The sequence below is a fragment of the Typopeltis vanoorti genome, chromosome 11 (genome assembly GCF_054136105.1).
Source record: "Typopeltis vanoorti isolate ZY-2024b chromosome 11, IOZ_Tvanoo_1.0, whole genome shotgun sequence".
NCBI classification, from domain to species: Eukaryota; Metazoa; Arthropoda; class Arachnida; order Uropygi; family Thelyphonidae; genus Typopeltis; species Typopeltis vanoorti.
The window spans coordinates 19275499-19302256 of NC_143559.1; the positions used below are offsets into that span (position 1 = coordinate 19275499).

At 35.7% G+C, this 26758-nt stretch overlaps 1 protein-coding gene across 3 annotated transcripts in view; it reads left to right on the forward strand.

Annotated features, from left to right (window-relative positions):
* LOC150101351 (methionine synthase-like) overlaps nt 1-26758 on the forward strand; it is an 815136-nt gene that overhangs the window by 84831 nt on the left and 703547 nt on the right. For all 3 annotated transcript variants that reach the window (XM_090400909.1, XM_090400910.1, XM_090400911.1), the window contains exon 6: nt 16658-16727. In XM_090400909.1, coding sequence (XP_090257035.1) covers nt 16658-16727 — 70 coding nt within the window. The remainder of the gene's footprint in view (nt 1-16657; nt 16728-26758) is intronic.

Below are 26758 nucleotides of genomic sequence, written 5' to 3' on the forward strand. Positions count from 1 at the left end.
TGCGGAGACATCACTCCAAGATAAACGACCAAACACTCACACAGGAAAAATGGATCCCTTCATACCCACTGAAAGCAAACTAAACATACCAGCTGACCCTAACACATTTGATGTTTTGAACACTCTACCAGAGGAAGAGATGGACACTGGCCATCCATACTTCCCTAAAACAGTGGATAAATATAAATCTGACAAAGGTAAGCCCTCAACCTCCCAAAAACCAGACAAGTCAATAAAATCAACACAATAGGAAAATTTTTACAATGGAACTGTTGTGGGATCTCCCAGAATATTGACGATATCAAGATGGTGTTGCAGAAACACAAACTTTTCTGTTTCTGCCTACAGGAAACATACTTAAGACCCAATGAGGACCGGAACTTTAGGAATTTCACTGTTGTACATAAGAACAGAACTGGAGGTGGTCCTGCTCATGGAGGAGTAGTTATCCTAATGGGCAGTCATACTCCTTTCCATCAGGTCCAACTTAATACTTTTCTGGAAGCAGTAGCGATTCGCTTCTCTGTGGGATTTCTTATTACAGTATGTTCAATTTATTTACCACCAAATGCCGAGTTAAATGAAATTGATCTTGATAACCTTATCTCACAACTACCTGAACCCATATTTTTGATGGGTGACTTTAATGGTCACAATATTGTATGGGGTGGTGGCAACACTAATAGATTAGGTCAAATCATTGAAAGAATTCTTGATAATAACAACCTCTCCCTTTTAAATAATAAACTCGATACTTTCTTCCATATGACTACTCATTCATATTCTGCAATTGAACTTACAATCCCCTTCCATTCTTCCACAACAGTGTGGGACGTTGAAGAGAACATATATGGAAGTTATCACTTTCCTGTTCTCTGCATGTCTTCACAAGAACCATGTTCACCCACACGGATACCTTTATGGAAAATGACCAAGCTGACTGGAACAGTTTCTCTCATCTTGCAAAATTTTAATGCTGATGCCATCAGTCAAACACCTATCAATGAAGTGGTAAAATATATAACAATGCATTGTCCAGCAGCAACAGCCTCCATCCCAAAAACATTATCTCGAAAGCCTTGGTGGAACCCAGACTGTCAGACAGCCAAAAAAAAAAAAGAGCAACACAGAGCATGGGACATATTTCATAGATATCCCACCACATCAGACTTAATAGTTTTGAAGCGTGCTCGAGCCAAAGCACGTTATGTGAGACTTAAAAGTCAAAAACAATCATGGATCCAATTTACTACATAAATTATAAAATGACCAGTCCAAAAATTGTATGAGATAAAATACGGAAAATGAAAGGCAGATATAGAACACATTGTTTGTCTACCTTAGACCATAATGGAAGTGTTATTGCTGATCCCAAAGCCATTGCAGACACTTTGGGAGAAAATTTTGCCAGAATCTCAGCAACAGCTTCATATCTTCCTGAATTTTTAATTCTGAAAGATCAGCAAGAGAAACAAAGGTTAAATATTTCTACCAATGTTCTTGAACCATAGAATCAACCATTTGTTAAGGAGGAAACTAAAAAAGAGCTCTCCTACTATCTCACCCTAGTGCAGTAGGGCCTGATGACATCCATTGTGAAATGATAAAACATCTACCATCATCTTCTATGGATCTCCTTCTCTTACTATACAATAGAATACTTTCAGAGGAAGAGTTTCCAAATTCTTGGCATAATCAATTGTCATTGCTATCCCAAAACCAGGAAAAGATCCAACACAAGCAAATAATTATAGACCCATTGCTCTGACCAGCTGTCTTTGTAAGATACTAGAGAAAATGGTTAATGCCAGACTTCTCTGGTATTTAGAAAGCAACAGTCTTCTCTACAACACACAACGTGGTTTCCATAGACATCAATCAACTTTAGACCATTTAGTTCGGTTAGAAACTTGCATAAGAGATGCATTTCTGAAGCGAGAACATCTTGTCTCAGTTTTTATTGACATGGAAAAAGCCTATGACACAGTGGAGATATGGCATATTAAAAGACCTCTATAACCTAGGTCTCAAAGGACACCTCCCTATATTTATTAAAAACTTTCTGTCCAGGCGAACTTTCCAAGTCAGAGGGGGAAGTACGCTATCTCAACCATATCATCAAGAACAAGGTGTTCCCCAAGGCTCTGTCTTAAGTGTAACCTTTGAACTCAATCATTGAACAGCTTCCTCCCACTGTAAACAATGCTCTATATATTGACTTCACAATTTACTGTCACTCACGTAACATGAGGGTAATTGAAAGACAACTTCAGCAAGCAATTGATCATTTCTCTCTGTGGACTCTTAATAATGGATTTAGATTTTCAACAGAAAAAAGTGTCTGTGTACACTTCTGTCAAAAACGCACTCATCACCCATATCCTGAACTAAGAATGGGACATACTGTTATTCCAGTAGCTACAGAATCCAAGTTCTTAGGACTCATCTTTGACAGAAACCTCACATTTCTAGCACACATTCATAAACTAAGAGAAAAGTGCAAAAGAACGTTGAACCTCCTTCGCACTCTATCCTCTACTGAGTGGGGTGCTGTTCAAGCTTCATTGCTCCATCTTTATTGTGCACTTATACGTTCAAACTGGATTATGAGTCCCAAGTCTATGATTCTGCAAGACAGAATAACCTATGATGGTTGGATTCCATCCATCATCAGGGTATACGGATAGCTACTGGTGCCTTTCGCACCTCACCCATTCCAAGTCTCTATACAATTGAACCAGCTCTATCACTTTGATGAAAACAGTTGTCTCTTAATTACGCCCTAAAAATAAAATCTCTCCCAGATCACCCTACATGTATCTTCTCTCTGCATTGGGAAGCTCAATATCACACACATCAAACTGCTATACATCCTTTTGGCATGCGTATTAAAGAAACTATTCAAGCTATTAGTATAAATGTTGACAACATTAGGCACTAAACATAACAGCATTCCTCCATGGCAGGTTTGCACACCATCCTGCAACCTCTCACTTTGTCAGCTACAGAAATCTTATACCCCATCATCCATTTACCTGCAATTATTTAATGCACACAGAGCAGCACATGCTGATTTCTTACCCATCTATACTGATGGTTCAAGAACTAACACCTCTGTTGGCTGTGCTGCTGTGTTTCCTGATATTATTATCTCCAATCAGATCCCACCAGACTGCAGTAATTATACAGCAGAGTTACATGCCATTCAGCTTGCACTTATGCATATAAAAGAAAACTGCTACCAAAGACTCGTTGAGCTCTTTACAGGCTATCTCCTCTCCTATGTATAATCCACATCCAGTACTTTATGAGGTGCTGCACCTGCTTCACAAAATGAAAAAATCCTTAATTTTGATGTTTAGTTCTGCTGGATTCCCAGCCACACCGGAATTAAAGGAAATGAGGCTGCACATGTAGCTGCTAATTCAGCCCATACCTTCTCCTCTGCTTATTAGATCAAAGCTAATTGTGCAGTGGGAGTCAACATGGCAAGAAGCATTAACAAACAAATTATATAATATTAAACCTGAAATTAAACACTGGCACTCTAGTCAATGTACATAGAGAAGGAAGGAGGTTGTTCTTGCTAGGCTGTGCATAGGTCACAGTCACCTTATGCATTCTCATTTACTGAGAGATGATGACCCTCCCATATGTGAAAAATGCAACACACATCTCACTATTCATCATATTCTGGTAGATTGTCAAAAATTTACACCAGAGAGGAATGAAATTTTCACCTATCTAACCAAGCCATATACACTCAGGGAAATGCTAGCAGACTCAGGGCAAATTGATGTTTTTAATTTTTTTAGAAAGAATTAATTTGTACAAACACATTTGACCATAAATTTGTTTATATGTAAATACTTTTTTTGCTTAACTTAACTTTTATACATACATATTATTCATTAGGTTAAATCTGACCAATTATGTATTACCATAGGCCTTGATCTTGTATATTTGTATCACCCTGCTGTAATTTTGTTAATATGTAAATACCAAAATGCTGAACTTATATATTATAAATCAATACTGTATAATAATTCCTTTCTGACTCTTTAAGTATTAGTATAATAATGTTTGTTGTAATCTTACTATATGTAGACACTACTTTCCTTGACTTGTTTTGTATATACATATGTTAACCTATAGTTATCTATTTATGTACTGCTGAAATCTTTGCAGTAATTTTGTTTATATGTAGATACTGCATCACTTAACATACATTTTGTGTATTCATCTTATTTACTACTTTATTTTTTGAATAATCATGTAGTGCTGTAGGACATCTTACCCATTTGTGTACTTTCTAGTAATTCTGTTTATATGTATTGCTAAATTCTGTTTATACTGCATTGCTAAATTTAATTTTCATCCATGCATATTGTATAATATCCCTTTTTGCCTATTTTTGTACTGCTATAAAAGGCATCTATTATAATTTTACATATATGTAGATACTGCATTCCTTGGCTTAGTGTTTCGTATTTTATGTATAAACTTATATTGTTAACTATTTTTGCACTACTGTAATAACCTCTGACCTTGTGTGTTGCTGTGCCCTCTGCAGCAGTTCTGTTTATCTACAGATGCTGCTTTGTGGAACTAGATTCTCGAACAGACATATTGTTTGCAGTTTTCTGTAAATGCTGATGTTGTAACCTTTGGTATGGCACAGTATGACCTTTGTAGTTTTTGTGCCAAATAAACTATAAACCAAATCCTTGTACTTGCTCCTTCCTTCTTGTTTAACCATATGAAAGATATCCCTAGCGTCAACCTTGTAACTACTTCTAACAATCTAAATGTCTCAGTTATATTGCCTCTTCATTTTCAATCTACCAAACTCTGCATTCACATTACCTCAGTCTGTACTCTTAACTGACATTGTACAGTCCTGATATAATTTTTTTTATCTGCTTTGCTCCCTCTCCAAAGTTAATTTATTCCCTTCAAATCCCTTTGGATTACTGTGGACTGATCAGGGCTCTATATAATGGAATCGTCATTCTTCTATCTCTACTGATCAGCATCCCTGGGGTTACTTTCACCACCATTGTGATATGTTCCCTGAACTTCAAATTTCTATCAAACATCACCCCAAGATCCCTCGCCTTCTGCACTTCCTTTTAGCATGGTTCCACCAACTGAGTATGCAGTCTCCTGTGGATCCCAAATTTCAAGACCTTACATTTAGTTGCATTAAACTGATACTCCCATTCACTTGCCTGTTTGTTCAACTTATCAACTCTTCCTGAAAGGCCACCACATTGTCACTATTTCGAATAATCCTTCCCAGCCTCATATCATCTGCAAACAGCTGAATATCCTCCTGAAATCCACTGACATTGTCATTGATATAAAGGCTAAACAGTAATGGTCATAATACTGAACCTTGTAGAACTCATCTGCCCATTTATATATGATTTCTCACTTTTTTTTTTTTCACAGTCTGTAACTTTTACCCACTGCTGTGGTAAAGGCCTTTTCCATTGTGGGAGGGTTGGATCTACTCTCATGGTGACTCACTTCATCTTGGGAGAGTGTTTATCCACTGGTATGAATGAATGTATGAAGGTGAAAGACAATCACAAAAATCCATGCTTAGATGGGATTCGAACTCACAGTGTCTAAGCTGGAGAGCAGATACTCTAACCACTCAACCAACCAGGCTGTTGGTTCTCACTAATTTCTCCAAAATCTTAACATTCACAGAAGAAATAGAAGTCAGTCTATAGTTAGAGACTTCCATTCTACCATCACCCTTATGCAGTGGTACTATCTTACCCTCCTTTGGATACCAATGCTCTCCCTAAAAAGTCAGGTCAGTGGAGCCATCATTTCTCTAGGACATTCTTTTAAAACAAGTGGCAAAATTCCATCCAGTTCCACTTTGACATCCAGAATACTTAGTATTTGAAACACAATTTCCTCATGCACTTCTAAACCCTCCTCATCCCTTTAATAATAAAACCTAATTTTCCAGGATGAAATATCCCAATAAAGTGACCATTATAGTACACTCTGTTTTTTGCATCACTCAACTCCCATGTTTCTTCTAACAGTGCATCCATCCATAGTCTTCTCCTCTTACTGGCCACATAGCAAAAATATTCCTTACGATTTTCCTTAGACTGCAGGGCTAATGTCATTTCATATTCCAATTTTGTCTTTCATACTATGCTAGTCACTTTCCTGCTTCAAGTCTTGCATTCCTCATGCAGCTGTTCTCATTTTCCATAACCTTTTTTTCACATGCATTTCCTGTTTGATTTTGTTAGTCATCTGCTTTATATCAAATCATGTTACCTTTTTCACTTGAGGTATACAACTTGCCATTGCTGCTAATAAATATTTCTTCATTAGTTACCATCCACTGTGCTATATCTCCCTGTCAGTTTTTCTGTCCATGGAACTGACACCCAAGCTGAATTTTAAGATTATTATAATTACCTGCCTTATAATTCTGCATAAATCCCTTTCTCCTTGATACTTTTACATATCTATTTATTCATCCTCCAAATGATGGGGGGTAAGAATGACAATGCAGATACAGTCAAATCTTTTGATCCTAGAACTAAATCCAAAACTCTTTAACCTTGTGTTCTCTCTGCCACATGCTGCATAAGATATTTATCCTTCAAGATTTCAAAAAATGCTATTTCTTTTCCCAATTTATATTGTTGTAGTTAAAATCTCCCATAGTAATCTGTATTGAAGATTTTTAGACAACTGCCTAAAAATACATGGAGCCAGTTGGTTCCAATGTGGTCTAGTGGCTAGGATACATGGCTTTCTCCCAGAGTTTGATTCCTAGCATGGAAATTATATATGTGTTTGAGTGTAAGAAGAATGATAGCAGTGGGCTGAAAGAAGAAATGTGTGAAAATGCAATTGACGAGGTTGATGTTACAATCAGTATGAGTGACTGCCAGAATGAAACAGTGGAAAATAAAGAGAATGATAAGATGGTAATGGAAAAGATAGTACACTTACATGGAGTTCTCCAGAGAACAAATTATATGGAAAACTAGAGATTGAGTGGTTGGATAAATGCCTGGCAGATGATCTGACAGTGAGGTGAAAGAAGAGAGGGAGATGCAAGTGGCAAGAAAGCAGAATATGAAGGAATTAAAATGTGAGAATAAGGATCAGTTTTGTATGGTTCTTCATTAATAAAAGGAGTGATCTTTCTCTAAATAATTTTTCAACATCTTTCTCTAAATCCAGAGTAATTTAATAAAAAGGTGGCACACCTTTTGGCAACTCCTATACGTAAAGATGACCTCCCATTGCTTCTGCCTGGTATTTCCACTCTGAGCCTGGCTCCCACTGAAGAGACTTCAATAAAGGTCGAAACTAGTCTGGGTAGTGGCCCTTCCCTTAATGCATAACATTATACATATCTGCAAGGAGATGTGTTTTGCATTATGGGAGATACTGAGATAGGAGTGATGTTAGCTTGGTCCACCTTTGCTAGGAGTTTTCCGGTGTTGTACTACCTTACCCCAGTCCTGAAGATATTTTCAGGTGCAAACTTTGTTTGCTCACACTTGGATAAAGGATTAAACTCAATTTATTATAGCTATTTAGGTGAAATGTTTTTTAGGCTATTTTAGTGAAGATGGTAAATTAAATATAAAAATATGCAACAGAATTTAGTAAAGCTGTTATGGTAGGAAGTATATTTATATGGAAATAGTAAGCAATTAGTCAAAATGCTAAATTAGCTGTATATAATATAGTGTTGTTACTTATGTAACCAATTTTAACTTATGCATCTGAGAAAAATATATAACACTTAATCAAAGACTGGGGACCTCTGATGTGAGAGTTCTGAGAAAGACTAGTGGGGAGTGAACAGCACTTATATCATTAAAAATGATGATATTAGGAAAGAACTTGTGATTGTTAACATTCAGGAATGTGTTAGTAGAGATAATCTCAGATGGTATTCACTTAAACAGAATGGGAGAGGAAAGATTAGCAAAACAAGTGTTCTTTGCCAGGTTGGCAGGAAAAAGATCCAGAGGAAGACCAAGATGTAGATAGATTGATACAGTAAATATGTGCTTAAAAGACAGAAATATAATATCTGATAATGTTGGCGTCTTGACAGATAGCTGATTACTTTGGAAGAAAATTGTTGATTGGAAGTTAGTAATAATATAACTTTTTCATGTAGTACTACCATAACTATCCTGTACATCCCTGAGGATACATATCAAGAATTTGATCACGATGATTATCAACTGTGTAGATGTGCAGTGCAAATCCAAATCGTTACTTGCTGTCTAAGTGTTTTACCCATTCAACCAGTAAAACATTTCAGCTAATTAAGCACAATCTTTAGTAAAGATTGCTGGTTAAATATGAAAATAGAGAATATAATAGGCAATACTGGCATGGAGCCAGTTTGAATAACTTTTTATGAAATAAGAGAAATTAGACAGAATACTTAACTAGTGATATACCAGACAATATATGAATTTTCAAATCAATTTTAACTTATGGATCTGACAGTTGGATTAGGAATAGAACAGTTGATCAAAGACTAGAGAGCACAGATATGCCAAGTCTGAGCAAAATTAGTGGATTAAACAGATGGCATTATTGTCTGAATAATATGAAACAGTGAAGGCATTAGAAATTGTTAGCATTTAAGAGTGCATAAACAAAGCCGATGTCAGATGATGTGGTCATTTCAACTGAATGGGAAAAAAGATATTTGCAAAACAAGTTTTTGATGCAGGGACTTCAGGAAAAAGATCCATAGAATGAATAAGATTCAAATGGATTGTTATTCATTTAGAAGTATGGTAGAAGGCCTAATTATAAGATCTGATAATATTGGAGTCCTGACAAGTAACAGACTAATTTAGAGGAAAATTGTTAATAGAAGTTAGTAATTTACAATCATGTAATACTTATGGGTATCCTGTACACTCCGTGAGAGTGTATGTCATGAATTTGCTGATAATGAATCCATAGTGTGAAGCTTAGAACAGTTACATAGGACACTGCGAGGTTGTGCAGACAACTAATATGTTATTTTTTTAACTTCTGAAAGCATACCGGGTAGAAGTGGGAAGTTCTACTTGTCTATATATGTATGCTGCTATATCATTAAATAGCTGATGAAGTGCCCATATTAATTAGACTGACTTTTACTACTCTTTGTTGAAAGTTTATTTTTCACTTGGTTAGAGTATAATAAATTTAGTTTAATCCTTTATCCAAGTGTGAGTGAAAGTATCTTCAGGACTGGGGTAAGGTGGTACAACACCAGGGCAACTTGTTGCAAAGGTAGAGCAAGCTACCAACACTCCTATCTCAGTATCTCCCATAATGCAAAACACATCTCCTTGCAGATATGTCTAATGTTATGTATTAAGGGAAGGGCCACAACCCAGACTAGTTTCGACCTTTATTGAGGTCTCTTCAGTGGGAGCCAGGCCCAAGTGGAGATACCAGGCAGAAGCATTAGCAGGTCATCTCTACCTATAGGAGTTGCCAAATGGTGTGCCACCCTTTTTTAATAAATTACTCTGGATTTAGAGAAAGATGTTGAAAGTTTATTTTTCACTTGGTTAGAGTATAATAAATTTAGTTTAATCCTTTATCCAAGTGTGAGCAAACAAAGTTTGCACCTGAAAGTATCTTCAGGACTGGGGTAAGGTGGTACAACACCAGGGCAACTTGTTGCAAAGGTAGAGCAAGCTACCAACACTCCTATCTCAGAAAACTGCAAAACTCCCACTGAAGAGACCTCAATAAAGGTCGAAACTAGTCTGGGTTGTGGTCCTTCCCTTAATGCATAACATTAGACATATCTGCAAGGAGATGTGTTTTGCATTATGGGAGATACTGAGATAGGAGTGTTGGTAGCTTGCTCTACCTTTGCAACAAGTTGCCCTGGTGTTGTACCACCTTACCCCAGTCCTGAAGATACTTTCAGGTGCAAACTTTGTTTGCTCACACTTGGATAAAGGATTAAACTAAATTTATTTTACTACTCTTTGTTTCATAGTTCTGCCATTGTAATTTCTCAGTTTTTGCATTGAAAATGAAATGGTGCAGGAATGTAGTGATTGATTTCTAACTGAAAAGTTCTATCATTTGGTAAATAAAATAATTAATGAATACTTTATATTTTTAATTTATTTTAATTAATTATTAATTGCTTCTAAAGTTTCAAGCTATAGTGTAGTAGTATCGTGAAAAATCAGAAGTTGTGGACAAAATAAAACCCCGTTAACATTGAATTTGAAGACTTACAAATTATACTTTTTTAGTCAATACATAAGCAGTGAAGCTGTTTACTATCAAATTACATCATATTCCTTACATGTACCCTGAAGGGGTGTACAGGATATGATAGTACTACATGAAAAATTTACATCATTACTAACTTCCTATTATGGACATAATAGGGAGTTAGTAATGATGTGGACAAAATGAAGCCCTGTTAACATTGAATTTGAAGACTTGCAAATTATACTCTTTAGTCAATACATAAGCAGTGAAGCTGTTTACTATCAAATTACATCATCATATTCCTTACATGTTCCCTGAATGAGTGTACAGGATATGATAGTACTACATGAAAAATTTACATCATTACTAACTTCCTATCTACAATTTTCCTCCAAATCAATCTGTTACCTGTCAAGACTCCAACATTATCAGATCTTATATTTCTATCATCTAAGGCACTTTGTGCCGTATCAATCCACCTATATCTTGGTCTTCCTCTGGGTCGTTTTACTGCCAATCTAGCAGAGAACACTTGTTTTGCTAATCTTTCTTTGCCCATTCTGTTCAAGTGACCATACCACCTGAGATTAGCTCTGCTAACACATTCCTGGATGCTAACAATGGCATGTTCTTTCCTAATATCCTCATTTTTAATATGATATTGCCACTGATGCCATCTGTTCATGCTCCTAATCTTTCTCAGGACTCTCATGTATGCAGTCTCCAGTCTTTGGTCAAGTGTTTTACTTCTAACCCGGCTCTCAAATCCATAAGTTAAAATTAGTTTGAACACTGTCTTGTATACAGCTAATTTAGTTTTTGACTAATTTCTCTCTTATTCCATATAAATTTATTCATTTGACTTCATATCATACTGGCTTTGTTGATTCTGTAATAAATTTAGTTTAATCCTTTACCCAAGTGTAGGCAAACAAAGTTTGTGCCTAAAGTATCTTCAGGACTGAGGCAACTCGTAGTAAAGGTGGACCAAGCTCTCATCATTCCTTGTCTCAGTATCTCCCATAATGCAAAACACATCTCCTTGCAGACATGTATAATGCTATGCATTAAGGGAAGTTCCTTTCTAATATCTTCATTTTTAATATGATTCTGCCATTGATTCACTCCCCTGATTTTTCTCAGAACCCTCATATCTTTGGTCTCTAGTCTTTGATCAAGTTCTTTATTTCTAATCCAGCTCTCAGATCTATAACTTAAAACTGGTATAAACACTTTCTTGTATACTGCTAGTTTGGTGTTTTGGCTAATTTCTCTCTTATTCCATATAAATTTATTCAACTTGCTACCCACCATACCAGCTTTGGTTATTCTGTTGTCTATTTCCAGATTTAACCTGCTATTTTCACTAAAAACTGTGCTTAAATAGTTGAAATATTTTACTTGTTCTGTAGGATCTTCATTCAGAATGCAGCTGAAGTTTTCTATGCTCGTCCGTATTTTCATAGTTTCGATCTTTTTATGGCTGATTTTCATGCCAAATTTATTCAGCTATTATTCAATTTAGTTAGTGAATCCTGGAGACTTGCACTGGATGTGTTTAGGAGTACAGCATCATCTGCATAAAGCAAAGAGCTAAGTTTGACATCTCCAATTCTATTATTAGGCTTGATGCCACTTTCTTTCATAATGTGATTCATATAGATGATGAATAACAGTGGAGGTAATTTGTATCCTTGTCTTACCCTTGATTTTACGTTAAACTATCTTCTTGTGGTCAATTGTAATGTTTTGAAAAGCTTTTCTTTGGGCACCTTGTCATATGCCTTTTTCAGATCTACAAAACCTAAGTACAGATCCTTGTCATGGTCCCACAACTTCTAAACTATCTATTTGTCTTAAAGTGAAAATCTGATCTTGACAGCCTTTCTTTGGCCTGAACCATGGTTGTTCTTCTCCAAGTTTCTCTTCTGCAATCTTTCTCAACCTCTTTTCAAGCATGCTTGCATAAATCTTTCCTGGCACACTTAGTACAGAAATTCCTCTGTAATTCTCACATTGTTTTATTCCTTTTTTTTTATAGATGGGTACTATGAGAACTCTACTTCAATCATTGGGAATTCAACCTTCTGACAGGCCTTCTTGAATTATGCAGTTTAACCACTGCAATACATTTATACCTCCATACTTAAGCATTTATTGTTGAATATCATCTACTCTAGCTGCCTTTCCACATTTCAAGTTTTTGATGTTTTTTTTCTACCTCAAGTATTAATATGTACTCCTCTTGAAATTTTCTAGTATGGTTCTGTCACTGATTGGTTCATTTAACAGTCTTTCAAAGTAATTACTCCAGACATCTAGGATATCCTTATATTCAGTTTTCATGTCACCTTTATCATCTTTGATTCCTTTTACAGTACTTTTTCCTCCATTTCTTAGTCTTCAATAGTCTCCAGAACATTTTGCCACCTTCCTGATATTTATTTTCAATATTCTTACCAAAGTTTTCCCATGACTTTTCTTTAGCCACTTTTACATACAACTTAGCTGTTACATTTTTCTCTGTATTCTTTTAGGGCATCTGCCAACTTATTGCTAGGGACTTTTATTATGCTTTCTTCTTTTTTAGGACTGCTTCTTTAATTTCTTGTGTCCACAATGTGTCTTATTTTTCTATCCTTGTAAACAAGTTCACCATATACCTCCCTAGCTGAATCAACTAGGGAGGTATATGGTGCCACCAAGACTCCAAGATTGCCACCAAGACTCCAAGATTTGGTTTTTGTTTTCAATTTGTTTCATTTTTTCTTTAATAATGATTTATAGTCAAGTCTATAGTTTACATGTAAAAGCTTCTCAAATTTAATTCTTTTTAAAACCTTCTTACATACTATTCTTTTCAATGTGATATCCATGTTTATTCTACTTAGTACTAAGTAATGGCTACTTCCAATTTCAAATCCTCTGTACACTCGTATCCTGAACGAGCATGAAGATATCACTATCCACAATGGTAGTCAATGAGGTTTTTCTTATTTCTTGTGTCTTCTCTCCATGTGAACTTGTGCACATCTTTATGTTGAAATATGTTAGTAATGACTAGTCCATGTACCGAGCAGAAGTCCAGTAAATACCATTATTATTAGCTTTTCCCTTTTCCCTAAATGTTGGTGGAATTCATTTCCTACTCTGCTGTTCAGATCTCCAACAAGGACCACTTTTTCCATTTTCTTAATGTTAGCTGCCTGTTTTAATGACTTAAAAAGTTCCTCCACTTCTTTTTTGGAAGAAACTTATTTGTGCCAATGGTCCCACAGAAAATTTAAAACTTCAAAATGTCCCCATTTTGAAGTTTGCTCACATAACTCTACTTGAAACTGCTTTCCAATCAAAAAGTTTATCTTCATGTTTGCTATTCAATACTATTACTACTAATTCCTTTCCTTGATCCTTATTGCCTGAAAATAATATCTTATACTTATTATTTAGTAATATCTCATCTGTTTTTGTCATTTTTGTCTTAGTAATGCGTGGTACTTTTCCACTTCTGCAAGTTTGATTTCCTTTCCATTAATACTCCTTATTAGCGATGGTTCCTATCTTCAGTTCTTCTGATGTTGGGTTTATTCTTCTTCTTCTACTAGATGTTGAGTTGGAGCCTGTTTCAGTAGATTACTTTTCGCTGTTTGCCCTGATTCCCTGATGAAAACAGCAGGGGGGGGAGCTTGTTTAACCAGGCGAATACTCAGCTGGCATTAAAATTGCCAGCTCATCCTTGTTTGTTCAGTACCAAGTAGACATCTACTAACAGGGATGAGCTGGCAATTTTCATGCCATCTGAGTATTCGGATGAGAATGCGGAGAACAGACTAGGGGCTTCTGACCTAATGTCCAATCCTCACCTTCACGTGGTCAGAAGCCCTCAGTCGGTTCTCCGCATTCCTGAAAGGTGATGTGGAGGACTCCTCCCAGTTATTTGGCTTTGACCCTTAAGTCTCATATGGGAAACAGTTGAAGATTCAACTGTTTCCCATATGAGAAGTATAAAAATAAATGTCAATTTAAAAAAAAATACACAATTATCTAACAGGAATCCACAAAGAATGACTAACTACACTTTCCTTCTCAGTTGCAGGTAATTTACTGAGTATAACTATGCTAATTGTGTTATTGACAGCCCACAAGCCTATAATTACCTGCACAAATTTCAGTCAATGTAAATCAACAGCTAGTGTGTTGTTTAGTCTCCACTCACTTTCAGCCATTAAATATGAATGCAAGTGCCTTGTCATAGGCTCTGCATAGGGAATCACATTTCTCTTTCTTCATATATGACTAGTCAAGGCATGCTTCAATGGCAAACTCTTGTCTTATCTGATTTACAGTCATACTGCGAATATCTTTATATTTGTAATAAATAGTTCATGACTATTTATTTCAAATAAATAACTGCTCAAAAATTATTTCATCGTGAATTTTTTGGATGTGCAGCACATCCAGAATATACATTCCTGGGGATAATATCCCTTTGAGCTATTTTGGTAACTTTATAACATGCCCTCTGAACTCCATCTCTCTGTCCATCATTACTGACCCCCACCCCTCCCTTGCATCAATTTCCTACAAATTCACTACCACCAGTGTGATACACATTATGTAATCTATTCAGTCTGAAGTGCACAACCTTCCATTTTGCAACATTAAATTGACAACCATTATTCTTTGCCCCAAATACTAATTTATTTAAATCATCATGTAGGATATGTACATCACCATTATCAAGTTGCCCTTTCCAGTTTTGCATTATTTGCAAACAACTGAATATCCTTCCCTTTAAATCATTCTTCATATCATCAATATACAAAATAACTTTTCTTATAATTTTCCATGCAGTATTCTGTCAAATGCCTTTGCAAAGTCTAGTACTATGTAATAAATAGTACTAGACTTTGCACACACAGACTTCGTAACTTTTTTTATTAAACTTTTAATTAAAGAAATGTCCATATATTATGCCCTAGTTTCTTAAACTTTAAAGGAACTTGGGCATAAACTAGGCCAAGTTTAAAGTTTTTATGGCAGCTTCCCAGCATTGAGTCTCTCTCCAATTAAGAAGCCAATGTTAAGGGCAATCACTTTGCCCTTAAACTGACTAATGCAGACAAATGTTCATCACTTGTATTCTCTCTCTCTCTTTGTTATTAGAGATGACCAGTTGTCAAGTCTACTGACTGCTGAAGATTTCTGCTGACTGCACATGTTTAGTTTATTATGAAGATTTCAGGTAAGCGATAATAATTTTTACAAGAACACCACATTCCAAATTTAAATATTAATTCTGCATTTTCATTTTTATAATTTCATGATCTTCTGGTTCTCCCAATTACTGTTTATATTGATCATGTTATTGTTGTTGTGTTCTTTATGATTGGTTCCTGCTAATCCTTTGTGCTATATTCAAACTTAGAGGATATGAAAATAGACTTGGGACATGGACACAATGTTTCTTCTAAGCTGTGCGCGCGCACACGTTTTACAACTAGCGTACAAAGCAAAAAATATGCACACACACTAGATTTTTAAGATGAAATTAAAATTTATTAATTAAAGAAGTTCCACCTATACATTACCCTATAAATTCTTTAAAAAATACGATAACTCGGCAACACTCAAGTCTATAACCTCACATTTTTTATTACATTCTATATTTATAAGTTGCACAAAACTTATAAATTATTAACAGTAACCCTATTTGAGGCTAGCAATTTGATACCAAAGTGAAAGGGGTGTGGCTTAAATGTGTAATTTTTAAGTAGCATATAGAATGGCGCGTGGTTTACAGGGATGTGAAAAGATCACATCTGAACTACTATGCTCACGTATATGGTCACCCAACTTCCAAGGAAATGAGGGATAGTTGAAAAGATCTTGTGGAAGATAACCAATGATATATGGCCTCTGGAATTTTGCTTATGAAGACAGATTAAAGAATGTGATCTTCATAGTTTGAGGAATAGGAGTGAAAATATAATAGAAACTTACAGTGTGATAGGGGAAATCTTACATGATATAATTGCAGCATATAGCAGGTAGATAAGAGAACCACAATCTTACTCAGCTTCCAGGTCATCCTTGGAGGTTGAGTAATGGTGTGGCAAGGAAGCATTAGAGGTCTAGGTTCCTCTCATTGCATGTGGTGAGTGAATGGAATATGCTGCCATTGGGCATTGTGGGTGCATCTTCAGTGAACGTTTTTAAGGAGAGGTCAATCAGTGTCTATTTAGGTATTGCATGACCTGCCATGGACCTTATCTCAGAGTATCTGAATCTGTGGAGGTGCCTATACATAATATAACTACAGTAATAGGAAGATGAATTAATAGTTGTGCCATGTTTTGTATTTCAGGATGATAACATTTTATATTTTCTTTGAAAGGTGTACAGAATAAATAAAGAAGCTGCATTACTCGCTAGCAAATGCTGTAGAGATGTATCACTAGAAACAGGTAGGGAACACAGTCAGTAATATTAGTAGATTTATCTGAGTTATCTAAATTTACTTAAATATCATCATCATCGAATTCCTGACATATACCCTCAAGAGGTGTACAGGATATGATAGTACTACATGAGCAATTACAATTTTCCTCCAGATCAGTCTGTTACCTGGCAAGACTCCAACATTATCAGATCTTATATTTCTATCTTCTAAGGCACTTTACCACCTAAGATTAACTCTGCTAATGCATTCCTGGATGCTGACAATGTCAAATTTAAATATCTAAATTATGTATGAATAAACTTATGAGTAAGTTAAATTTTATATCTAAATTTAATTTAGTTATAAACCAATTATTATTTTCTTATATGAGAACAGTGAAATTTATTGGATGGTTATTTATATAGGTAGTAGAGAAATTACTGATTGTAATCAGTTTTCTTTCTATCCTTGTAAATATGTGAGGAAAAAATTAGTTAAGTAGAGATAAGTGAAAAGTAAATTTTATTGTTATTACTGATAATAATATGGTGGTTAAATCAGATAACTACAATGTTGAAAGGAAACTGAAGAATGATGAATCTTCTGATTCCATATCATAATAATAATAACAATAATAATAATAATCTCACCAACAAAAGTTTGTATACTATCCTGAAATATATATACTATCCTGAAGAAGAATCCTGATAAGAAGATGAGAATCTTCTTCTCATCTTCCTTTTTCCCTCTTTTTACCTTGCAGTGTTGAGTTTTTTAATCATCGGACCTCAAACCATTCACAGGATAAGGTGGTCAGCCCTACACCCCGGTGTATCCTCTGTCCGTAGTGTTGAGTTCTCAAGGCCGGTTTGCCTGCTTTGCTGGATGAAAAACCCCAGGATAAACTGGGGAAAAAACCCTACTGTCCACACCCAAGACCGACTAACTTGGCTGTGGCTGAGGAAGATCCTTCAGCTCCTCACATCACTGATGGGAATCGAACCTAGGACACTCCTTCCTCAGGCATATGGTTGTTAAGTGCACAGCCACTAGGCTAGCAGAAACAGATCAATCCATATTTCATAGCCGATATATATCAGAATATAATCATTGGCAGTAGAATTGCCTGAGCTTGCACTACCTAAAAATCTTTCCATGTTTCTATATATATAATTAATTATTAATTGATTTGATTAATTATATATATATAATTAATCAATACAAGCCATTAGGAAAAAGAAAACCAGGACGTCCTCTTAAACGATTCAACAATGACTTCTAAGGCCGGAACAGGCCATGCTAGGCCTAAATCCTTGATATGCATGATGATATATATATATATGATATAACTGATTTACTTAGCTGAGAGACATATTTTTTGAAATAAATTAAATGACTATAAGCCAAGAGATAAAAAATAGAAACACTATTTTAATCAAGAAATCTTAATAATAGAAATCTTAACTGAAGCAATCTTCTTACAAGATGAAACTAGTTGTGTAGAAGATTTCTTCAGTTAGTGTTAAGATGTACTGGATTGAGGACGATTTCTTTAGATTCTGCAATTCTTCTTCTTCTATCCAGTTCATCGTACCATCGAAAGATTTTTCCGATTTGTTCCATATGACTGGATGAATGATAGAGTTTTCATTGTTAGCATCAGAAGAATGCAGGACATGGTTTGACAGAATGCTTTCTCTGGTTCTGACTTATTTTGGCCAGATGGAAAAATCCATCGAATTACGTCTAGAGGAACATAAAAGAGATGTCGCATATGACAGAACCAGAGCAAGTGTTTAGTCAAACAATTTCCTGAATTCTGCTGATGCTAACGACAAAAACTATCATTCATCCAGTCATATGGGACAAAGTGGAAAATATCTTTATATATGCTATGATTAACTGGAAAGAAGAATTGTAGAATTTAAAGAAATTGTCCTCACTCCACTACACCTCAGCTATAATCTCTCAGACTGTCATTGTGCTGCCATCCAACTGTGGCATTCACAAGACCTTGAATACATGTGCATGCCCAACAATGAAGAGATACACAGAACAGTTTCAAACATAAGTTAACGCTTTAATGTATAGATTTTTTTCTCTCACAATTTTTTTTGGTAGTTCCCTCATGTTATGCACCCGAAGAAGTATTTTAAGAAGACAAAACTAGTTGTGCAGTTTACTTAATTGAAATAGTCTTTCTATTTTTATCTCTCAGCTTGTAGTCATTTAATCTATTTCAAAAAAAAAAAAAAAAAAAAAATATATATATATATATATATATATATTGATTTATTTATGAAATAAGCATGGATCATTAATATCCCAAAACGAAATGGAATATCCGATTTAACATTCCAGATCCCAGAATGAATATTGCTGAATTGAAGACATTTACTCTCTTCTTTGATAAAAAGCAAAAATAAAATTTTTGCTTACCGTAAATATAATAAAACTGCCAAATATCAAATGTAGAGCCAACAGGCTTCAATTTAGCATTAGTAAGATATTAAAAGAAGGATATTATGGATCATGCCTTCCATGCCTCCACAGAATTCCAGTGGAGGCATGGAAGGCACTGGGGGAAGAGGGAATTGACCTGTGGGACCTATTCATGAAAGTTTGCCAACAGGAAAATATACCCGAGGAATGGAGGGAGAGTGCTCTTGTTCCCATCTACAAGGGTAAAGGGGATGCACAAGACTAAAAATTACAGAGGAATAAAGTTGATGTCCCACACAATGAAGATCCTAGAAAGGGTTCTTGATGGTAGATTGAGGAAGGAGGTGGAGATTGCAAAGGAAAAATTTGGCTTCATGCCTAGTAGATCAACAACAGATGCTATCTTTGGGTTACGACAGATGGAAAAATATCGAGGGAAACAAAGGGAGCTACATCTGGTATTTATTGATCTGGAGAAAGCATACGATAGAGTGCCAAGGCAAGAAGTCTGGAGGTGTCTGAGGGAGAAGAAGGTGCCGGAGAAATATGTCAGGTTGGTGCGGGAAATGTACAGAAATGTGAAGACAAGTGTTCGGACCTGTTTGGGACAGACAGAAAGTTTTCAGGTAACAGTTGGCTTGCATCAAGGGTCAGCATTAAGTCCGTTTCTGTTTAATATTGTGATGGAGGTGGTAACAAAGGAGGTGAGAGAAGATGCGCCTTGGACAATGTTGTATGCAGATGACATCTTGCTGTGTGTAGATTCAAGAGAAGAAGCGGGAACTAAACTGGAAAGATGGAGAAAAGTACTGGAGGAGAGCGGTATGAGACTGAGCAGAAGTAAGACAGAGTATATGTGTTGCGCAGTGGGCGGCGGCCAGGAGACAGATCTGGAGCTGGAAGGAAATGTCATCAGGAAGGTGAGAGACTTTAGATACTTAGGTTCAACAGTGGAATAAGATGGAGAAGCTGAGAAGGAAGTGGGATGCAGGATACAAGCGGGTTGGAGGAACTGGATGGAGATGGCTGGAGTGTTATGCGATAAGAGGGTGCCGATCAATCTGAAAGGCAAAATGTATAGGACAGTAGTGAGGCCAGCTATGACATATGCTATAGAAACTGTGGCCCTGAGGGAAAATAACATCAGCAGGATGGAAGTAGCAGAGATGAGAATGCTTAGGTGAATGTGTGGTGTGACCAGAAAGGATTGTCTGAGAAATGACTGTGTCAGGGGAACGGTGAAAGTTATGAACATAGGAGCAAAAATACAGGAGGCAAGGTTGAGATGGTTTGGTCATGTGATGAGGAGAGAGGACGAATATGTGGGAGGAAGGGTCATGCACATGGATGTGCAAGGAAGGCGGAAGCATGGGCGGCCAAAGAAGAGATGGAGGGAGCTGGTAGAAGAGGACTTGAAGATGAAGAACTTGGATGTGGTGACAGCCCAAGACAGGAAGGTGTGGAGGAGACTCATTACAAACAGTGACCCCACTTAAGTGGGAGAAGCTGCAGAATAAGATATTAAAAGAAGGATATTATGGATCCATCCATATTTTATAGCTAAATGGAAAAAAAATTACCACATCTTATGAAATCATAACTTTCTCGTAAACTCACTGTTAAAAAATTTTTGAAACTTTTAAGTTTTTCCACATTTGGCTGTAAAATAGGAATAGATCTATAATATTTTCCATTATTATTATTATTCTTATTATTATCATCATCACCATCAACAACAGACCTCCATGGAGTCAAGAGGCTCATTGTGGAAGGTCCCACTCTCACATGCACAGCTCATCATACCCAGAGGCAGATCAAGCAGTGTTAGACCTGGCGGCTTCCAGTGGTCCCAAGCTATTTGGAAAAATTAAGAGATATATAAGAATGATATAGGTATTACGAATTTTGATGATGAATTGGAAGTTTCTACCTTTTTTAAAAGAAGGCAAATTCGATACTCGCACACAAGTATACCAGGCTGCAAGAGTAATGCCGACGTTTCCAAATTTAGTAATTTTTAGGCCAGCTTAATCTACTCCTGATTATATATTGACTTAAATGCATTCACCATCCCTGCACTCGCCACATTCTCAGACAGTGAATTCCAATCACTCACCACTCTCCATGCAGAAAATCTACTCCTCACCTCTTTTCCGTACCCACCTTATACAGCTTCCAGGGATGGCCTCTTGTTCTCCCCCTGTCTCCATATAGTCTATGAAAAATCTCATCCATGTTAATCTGGTAATTACCCCTTACCAACTTATATGTCTCGATCATATTTTCCCTCTTCCTTCTGTCCACTAGGCTCTGTAATTTGCTTTCTCTCCATCTGTTCTCATATTCCACATTCCAGAGATCAGAAACCAACTTAGTCATCTTTGAATCCTTTCTAACAATCCCTATTGTCCTTTCGAAAACGTGGTGACCAAATCTGTGCACAGTAATCCATATTCAGTGCTTGATCAATTCCTTGTACAATGGAATCAAAACATCCGTACTTCTATACACCAGTGTTCTCTGCAACATTTCCATAATCTGCTGTGTTATCCTCACAATTTTAGCAAAATGTCCATGAAATTTCAAGTCCCTATCCACCATCACCCTTAGATCTTTCATCTCCTCCACCTCCTTTAAAATATCCCCACCAAATCCTATACTCTGCATCCTATTTTTGCTCTCCAAATTTTAAAACCTTACACTTTGCAACATCAATCTGACATCTCCAACTATTTTTTTAGAAGACTGAAATGAAAATGTCCTGGTATAGCTATAAACATTTCCTCTCCAACTGACACCATACTGCGAATGCAAGAAAAACATGTCCCTTTTTTGTATCACTAAATGCAAGGTGTAAACAATTAGAGTCATCTGTCATCTATGTGCTAAATGCAGTGATAATCAATGTAAATTAGAGACAACTTGAATGCAAACGACCCCTGCATAATGAAAAGCAACTTCCTTTCTCTTCCCCTCCACGGACAGTATACTTCACACAGGCAAGCAAAACAAACTTTTATTGTAATGCCAAACACAGTATCTAACTAAATACATTGTCCTAACAACATATTTCAAAATTTCAGTTTCACAAAATACATGGTCGCATCTGTTCATAGTTCAGTAATTACAGAGACTAATTGATTTATGCAGATATAATACATGCATATATATATATATAAAAGTTTAAATCAGAATTGCATTTGAGATTTTCTAAATCATTAAGACAGTTTACCAATATTAATTAAAATTAATATTTTCTAAATAAAATTTAATCAAAAATATTCAAACTCTCATGTTGTATATGTTTAAAACTGTAAAAAAATGTGCCTGCTCAACACAGAAGGGACATGATATTACCATCAAGCAAGGTCACAATTGAAGTGAAGTATGGAATATGATACTGTCCAGTATGAATGTGTTGAAGCTATGCAGTCTTTTGATCTGCACTAATATTTTCTGTTCACTATCCACTAATGAGACATGGCTCACAGTTTGGAAAATCCTGCTTTAACACGTTCATTGCCAAGCTGAAAATTGGAATTTCGTGTGGTGGCCAAATTTTTTTAATTTTTTTATTTAGTTTTTATTGTGCTCAAAATAAGTTAATATATTATTTATATGCTTTTATTATTATGTACATAGGATTTATGTACTCTAAATATCTATTACGTGATATCGCGTGATATGTAATTCGGTCAAATAAGTTATATATTTTACAAATAAAAAACATTTAAATATAATAATTATAACTTTAATTATCAGCCTTTTATAATCACATAGAGTTTTTAAAAATAACGTACAAATAAAAAAAAATAATTATCAAAAATCAACATTTATAGGGAACTTACTAGTTTTGGTTTCGTTGGACTAATTGGTTTTGTAATTGCACATATTATAATATCACTAAAAAACTTATATAACTACTGAACTTACTCTAAATTGTAAATCACTTACATATTCAAAAAATAAAAAAGGGGTAGGTACAAAATATAAAATTATTTAGCAGTGCAATCATGCAATTCAAAAAAACAGTCAAAACATAATGAGGGAGAACCTGGACATTTTTTACATTCAGTGGTGGTGTTTACCCTTTTTTTATTTTTATAACAATTTCTGCAATCCTTTCTGACCTTGCATTTACTGTTTTGCCGGTGCTGAGACATCGCAGTTTGGCTTTTTTAATTTTAGTTAGCTTGTGTTGGTCTCGGTCTCCACGTGTCTTCTGTGTTGTTTGTGGGTCAGATGTTATTTCTGGCAAATAGGATTCAATAATTTTTTCCCTGAAATCATAAAGCGTCATGCTCTTCTGATTAGAATATGTGTTATAAAGTACCCGGGCATTTATCAGACTCATCATCAAAGTATGTATAAAAATTTTCATATATCAACGTAAAGTCTTCCTTTCGCATGGGTAGTAACTGAGCATTCGATCTTGTAGATCAACGCCGGACATGTTTTTGTTGTAATTTATGATGGCTGCAGGTTTCATTGCCACAGTGCCGCGTCTGGTGGTCACTTCTTGCATTTCGTCAGGAAATTCAGTAGATATGTAATTTATCTCCCTTTTGTCCTTCCATTTCCCTATATGGACACCGTTACGACACTGTAATGCATTTTCGCCTTTTTTTAGTTTTTTTGTAATTATGCTGTTTGGGTTATCTTTACGTTTCTTGTTCAATGTGCCGGTGCAATATGTATTTTGCTCCAATAGTTTGGCAGCTAAACCATAGCTGTTATAAAAATTGTCTATGAACACTGCATGGCCAGCATTCAATTTTCCCTCTAATAACTTTTCCACTATTTTTTCTGTGTGGCCTTTCCCAGCAGTTACATCTAACGTACTGGCAAAAACATGCACTTTTAGGATGATACCATTTGGTTCCGCAAGTACATACAACTTGATTCCATATTTATGTCTTTTTCCCTTGATGTACTGGCGGAAAATAAGTCGACCACACCATAAAATCATCGATTCGTCTAAAGACAAATTTTTACTGGGGTAATAAATACACTCCATAACATTATTGAAATTATCTATTACTAATTTGCATTTATCCATGCGATCGGCATTATTTTGTTCATCAACAAAATGAAGGCATCTTAGAATTATTTGAAATCTATTTCTCGACATATATTGATGGAAAACTGATTTATATAAACGGTGAATTTTCCAGTAATCAACAACGCGATTCATTTTTGCTGTACTAGTGTGTAATAGTAACCCAATAAAGATTTTCAGTTCTTCTAGAGTGAGCGACTTCCATTGTGTAATTCGAGACTGAACCTGATTAGATGAATTTTTCAAGTTTTCTGCGTATCTATTTGAGCAATCGACTATTTTTTGTAAATCTTCACTGACAAATAAATCAAAATAATCCCTCGGATTATTCGGCGCTGGCACTAGTAGTGCATTTGTCCGAGTAAAGGGAATTTCCCTCATAGAACTGAAGTCGGTACTCCAACATGTCTTGGAAACTGCACGCGATGGCTGGTCAGGCGGACATTGTGGTGGTGACGCAGTTATTGCAAATGGCATCGCAGAACTAGAAGGAAAAACGGGACGAACTGAGATTTGATTGAAGGATATTTGTTCTTCATTTACAACTTCATTATTTTGTTTCACCTGCAACTGCGAAGCTTCGTCTTCTTCGGATTCCTTGTCACTTTCACTATCAACAAATTCATAGTTTATATCATCGGTATCACTCCCTGCAGAAAAGTCGTCGTTCGAATCCAGTAATAACTCTTCCACCTCTATACTTTTTAGACTTTTTTTGCATGATCTGGCATTGCACTGAGTCTTTTCGAGGGTCCTGGTTGGTCACTCATCTTAAAAAAAACAAAAACAATACTCCAAATAAATAAAAACCAAACTTCAAGCACACTAAATCAATGAATAAACTAAACAAATTCGTCGCCTTGTCCGAATGCCGCCACTGTGCGCACTGGCTAACATAGACAATGGCTGGCGGCCATCCCCACTCCACGAAAGTCTATCCCTTCCGTAGTGGTGATTATAAATATTACGCGCCGTTTCGCTGTGGCTGCTATACTATTCCGCTTATAAACTTGATAGCGATAACGCGTGATCGGCCGAAAGGTGAGAACTCGCATCACGTGATATCGCGTGATTGGCAATTAACGTGTTAAACATTGCAAATCGCAGCAACTCTGATTGCCAAAGTTTATGATCTTATAATCTCTCTCTCTGGTGGTAAATTTTTGAAACTTTGAGTTTTCTGTATGTATGGTTGTAAAATAGGGTTTAAATTCATAATACTCTCTATTATATAATAATAAACTGGTATTTAATTTTAAAGAGAACATTTATTTAAAATAACTACAGCCCCAAAATTCATAACAGATATTCTACTTATTTCCTTAAAAACATTAAAGTAAGTTTTATTTTAATTTGTGAAATAAAGAGAATAAATATGGACAAAACAAATTAACAAAAAAATATTATGTAGGATATGAATTTTTTTGGCATTTTTGAGAAAAGTCTACATCGCATTTCTTCATAAATATTTCTTTTTCTGAAAAATAAAAATCTCTTTTGATGAATACACTGGTAGCTGGTGTCAAAAAATAATTTTCACTGAAATCTCTTTTAACAGTTGAGTATGGCATGTTACCTTGTTTTTACCTTAAACGTGTGGACAGACTTATGTATATAAATTACGTGTTTAGTATTTTGTTTATTTTTATATAAACAAAATACTAAACACTCTTAAGAAACCCCTCCCACCATCCACCACAGAGAACTACAACAAAACAGTCACCATCCCTTACATTAAAGGCACATCCGAAAAGATCTCAAGAATTCTCAATAAACATAAACTATGCACTACATTCAGACCATGTAGCAAATTAGCTGCCCTCATCTGCTTACCCAAGGACAGCATTCCTCCTTTATCACATCCAGGAGTCTACCAAGTACCCTGCTCATGTAATCAAGCCTACTACGGTCAAACAGGAAGAACTGTGAACATCCGCATCAGCGAACATAAAAGATACGTCCGGAATTATCATTATGGGAAGTCGGGCCTAGCAGACCATGCTCTGGATACCCCTGCACACAGGATCAACTGGAAAAACACAAAAGTACTACACAGAAACCCGTATAAATCAGAGAGATTGTTCTTAGAAGCAACAGAAGCCCTAAAACACACTCCAAATCTCAACAAATATGGCTGTATTAACTTGCCGAAGATCTGGGAGACAGTCATATTAAGAAAAAACTAGCACTTTTCTAGGAGTCTAGTAATATATGATACCTTTTTTTTTTTTTTTTTTTTTTTCCAAATAGAGGGCGCCAAAATCAGGACTCTAGTCTTTGTGTTGCTGCTACAATTTTGTTTAAATACACCATGTTGTTATAGTCTCGCGTATTGTGACAAACAGTGTTTTTTTGTGCTCTGAAGATGCTGGTTATAACACCAGCGAAATATCAGCAATAAGTTAATAAATTAATTATTTACTTAGTTTCTGTGTTCTAATATACTGTTAAAATAATAAACAACTTGTTTTTACCTGTTTGTCATATGCATCCTATTTTATTTTTAGGTTTTCATTAATGTCAAGTAACGTTTGTGTTTTGGTGGATTTACTTTA